The sequence below is a fragment of the Hyperoodon ampullatus genome (genome assembly GCF_949752795.1).
Source record: "Hyperoodon ampullatus genome assembly, chromosome: 17".
In the NCBI taxonomy this organism is placed as follows: domain Eukaryota; kingdom Metazoa; phylum Chordata; class Mammalia; order Artiodactyla; family Ziphiidae; genus Hyperoodon; species Hyperoodon ampullatus.
In genome coordinates this window covers 2,986,441-2,990,000 of record NC_136930.1, presented here as the reverse complement: position 1 = coordinate 2,990,000, position 3,560 = coordinate 2,986,441, and the positions used below count along the sequence as shown (strand labels likewise).

The window sequence follows — 3,560 nt, the reverse complement described above, 5'->3', positions numbered from 1 at the left end:
CCACAGTTTATTTAATCCTTCATCCCTTGAAGGACTTCTGGGTTGTTTCTAGTTTTTGGCTATTATGAATAAAGCTTCTGTGAACATTAGCATATGGAGTCTGTGTGAACATAGGTTTTCATTTCTCTGGAATAAATACCCAATAGTGAAATTGCTGGACCGTATGATAGTTGCATGTTTAGTTTTGTAAGAAACTGCCAAATTGTTTTCCAGACTGCCTGTACCATTTTGCCATCCTACCAGCAACCTTTGAGTGATCTAGCATCTCTGCATCCTTGCCAGAAATCGGTTTTGTCACTGTGTTTCTTTTTAGCCATTCTGATAGGTGAGTAGTGATATTTCATTGTGTTTTTAGCTTGCATTTCCCTAGTGGTAATGATGCTGACTATCTTTTCATGTGTTTATTTGCCATCTGTGTATGCTGTTTGATGAAATGCCTGTTCACGTCTTTTGCCCATATCCTACTTGGAATGTTTGGGTTTTTATTCTTGAGTTTTGAGAGTTCTTTATATTTCTAGTTACGAGGTCTTTGTCAGATATGGGGTTTGCAAATGTTTTCTCAAAGTCTGTAACTTGTCTCTACATCCTCTTAAATAGGGTCTTTGGCGGAGCAAAGGTTTTTATTTTTGATGGGATCCAATTTATCCATTTTTCTTCCATGAACTATGCTTTTGCCATATAAGAACTCTGCCTGCCTTAGGTTATAAAGATTTCCTATCATTTTTTCCTAAAAGTTTTACAGTTTTACAGATAGTTGTGCATTTAAGTCCGTGGCCTCTAGGCATCTAGACACATTTCAGCCCATGTTTTGCTTACTTCTCTCCATTTCTAGATATTATTTCATGTCTACCTTAAATGTCACCTTTTCCACTCTTTCATTAGGCCTTTTTCAGTTGTTTTACTCCATATCAATCATATTCCATCTCAGTGTCTTACTGCCTTACTGATTGAAAGGGTGTAATCACATAGATAGCCTCTAGTATTCACAGGACTCATGCTGATAGGATGCAATTTTGATAATACTGTGAGTCTGTAGAGAGGAAGGACAAAATCTTTCTCCTTCTCAAAACTTAGCCCAAGGTTTTGCAGATAGTAAGGACCCAGTGATATTTGTAGAATTAAATGCATTGAGTTCTACCATCCTGATCCTTGCTAGATGAGGGACATGGCCGCCTAAATGTGCATCTATATTCAGACGCAATAGAAAAAGGCAACACTGAGTGGAGAGGCCAGTAGCATCCCAACTGGATCACTGCTGACTGCTTGCACCTGCTGCTGCACAGGCTGGGACCTGATTACCTGGGTTAATGAGGTCAGGATGGCAGCTCGGAGGGCCCAGCGCCCCAGGGCTGTCGATTCCAGGATGCTGTCGGAATATGACTGCACATTCATAGATACTTCCCAATCCTTTGCCTATGACCCTGCTTAACGCATACTCTCCAGGCCGTTAGAACTTTGAAATTATATGTGTGTATGCACATATTATATATATACATACATGTATATTATATATATGCACACACAACATATACTGTTATTGCTGCCTGCTTCCTCAGAGTTGTCTCCAAATTCTACCTTTTAGAAATCTCTTTTGTGTGTGTTGCCTTCATTTAGATGCTCATTAATTAAGGACTTCTGGCCATTCTATCCCGTTTCATTCTAGTTTCCTAAAGACCTAGTGTTTCGGTGATAGGAGGAGCTGTGGAAATTCATGTATTATTTGTCTGGAAGCTCAAAAGTAAGGGTCAGTACATTCCTACAGGAAAAGCCTCCTAATGACTAAAAAACCCACAAATTTTCCTCTCCTTGTGCCAATTGGTTAAAATAACACTGGAGAAAGGGCAGATCCAGATAATTAGAGTCTACAGATAAATACTGATTATTATGAGGATATGAGCATAGGGCCAGATAGATTTTCTAGTGCTACAGGATTTGGACAGGTTTGCTGTTGTAGGATTTGTAGCATTTAATTCTGAGTTCTGATCATTATTTGTCAGAGGTATTAACACATGCCCATCTCCCTCCACATGAATAACCTTTTAAGAGGTGGTTCTATTTATAGTTAAGAGGATTTACAGACTTAAACTGTACTTTCTGCAAAGATACACACAATACTGAGCAGGAAAATGGTAAATCGTGTTATCTAGTGGCAGAAATTCACACTTAGGAAATTCACCTAGGAAACTATGACTTTAGGAGAAAAACCCCTAAGCCCCTTAATGTTCTTATGTGCCTGTATTAGTTTATCAGTTTGTTTTCTTGAGCAATTTTTGTAGAAAGCTTTTCATTACCATATGGGATATAATTTTTATATCAGAGAAAAATATCTAAGGGTTAATATCAATAACCGCAAAAATCTATGTCTAGGTTTTTTGCTTTTTAAAACATTACCTCCTGAAACATAGAAACAAACAAAATGTAATTGTTTGCCTTGGTAAAGGGAAGTTGTTTAGATTGGAGAAAATGGGAAGGATCAGGTAATTATTATCAAGGTTCTAGTTTTTCTCTTGGGTTTGGTTTGGAAGCATTTTTGATAAATCATCAATAAGATAAAGTGAGCACTGACACTAAAGCTTGATTATGGTTTTCTATTCTTTCTGGATAAACCCTTTCCTTGTCAAGAAAGGTCACGGACTGTGGAGATGGTCTTACCTTGACATTGTGCCTGGCCATGGTGCCTCCTTCATTTTCCACGGTTTCATGAATGTTCACATTATATTCCTCAGCCCTAGGCGGGAACAGAAATTGTATCTGCATAGATGGTCTGGAGAAATGTTTCTGGAGGTCTTCTTGGTCGTCTGGGGAAAGCCTAGGCATGTTTGTACAATAAAGTCTCCAAATGAGTCCTGTAGCTTGATTTTAACACCACGAGCCCAGGGTCCACTCTATTTCTCTTCCTTTGGCTGGTGCTGGTCTGTCGCTCAGTCTGCTGGGGGCCTCCCTGCAAAATTACATCAACTGAAGCAAAAGGATTATCTGTGTTGTGGGTCAGCAGTTTATCCACAGACCGTTAGCTCTATTCCAGGATGAGCCTCTGATTTTGAGCACCCAGGTATGTTATGACTGCCCTCTACAGGTAGCAGTGTATTCCTAATTCAAATTGAATGCTAAATCAAAGCTGAAAGACATGATTCAAGCGATATATTGCTTAGTATAGCATGATAAAGGAAATAGATTGCGTGGCAGAGTTCTGTGTTCGTAGTGTGTGATACTTGACAGTTTGGGGCTATACACTCAAGAGGCAGAGGAGCCACCTGGTCTATCTAGGTCTCTTAAAAGGTCACTTTAGTAGCAGTCAGCTTTGTGGATGGAAATGTGTGCTAAACTCATACCCAAACTTAATCCCAAGGATTATTACACTTTTTACTTAGGTCATATAGAATTAATTGAAGTGATTTTCTTAGGCGGTAACTAGTTCTCTAATGATTAAGCCAAGACTTGGTTTCTACATCATACTTCCTATTTGTAAAGTGCTTTATAAATATAGGATTGTTAAACAGAGTGCAAATAGATAGACCATAATACCTTTTTCTCAAACGGTATCTAATGCCCAAGTAGCC

At 38.8% G+C, this 3,560-nt stretch overlaps 1 protein-coding gene across 1 annotated transcript in view; it reads right to left on the bottom strand.

The window, feature by feature from the left end:
- RGS20 (regulator of G protein signaling 20) overlaps positions 1-2,817 on the bottom strand; it is a gene marked incomplete at its 5' end in the record, with an annotated part of 72,008 nt that extends 69,191 nt beyond the window's left edge. The window contains one exon of the mRNA XM_079722796.1: positions 2,653-2,817. Coding sequence (XP_079578922.1) covers positions 2,653-2,817 — 165 coding nt within the window. The remainder of the gene's footprint in view (positions 1-2,652) is intronic.
- Positions 2,818-3,560: the final 743 nt, after the last annotated feature.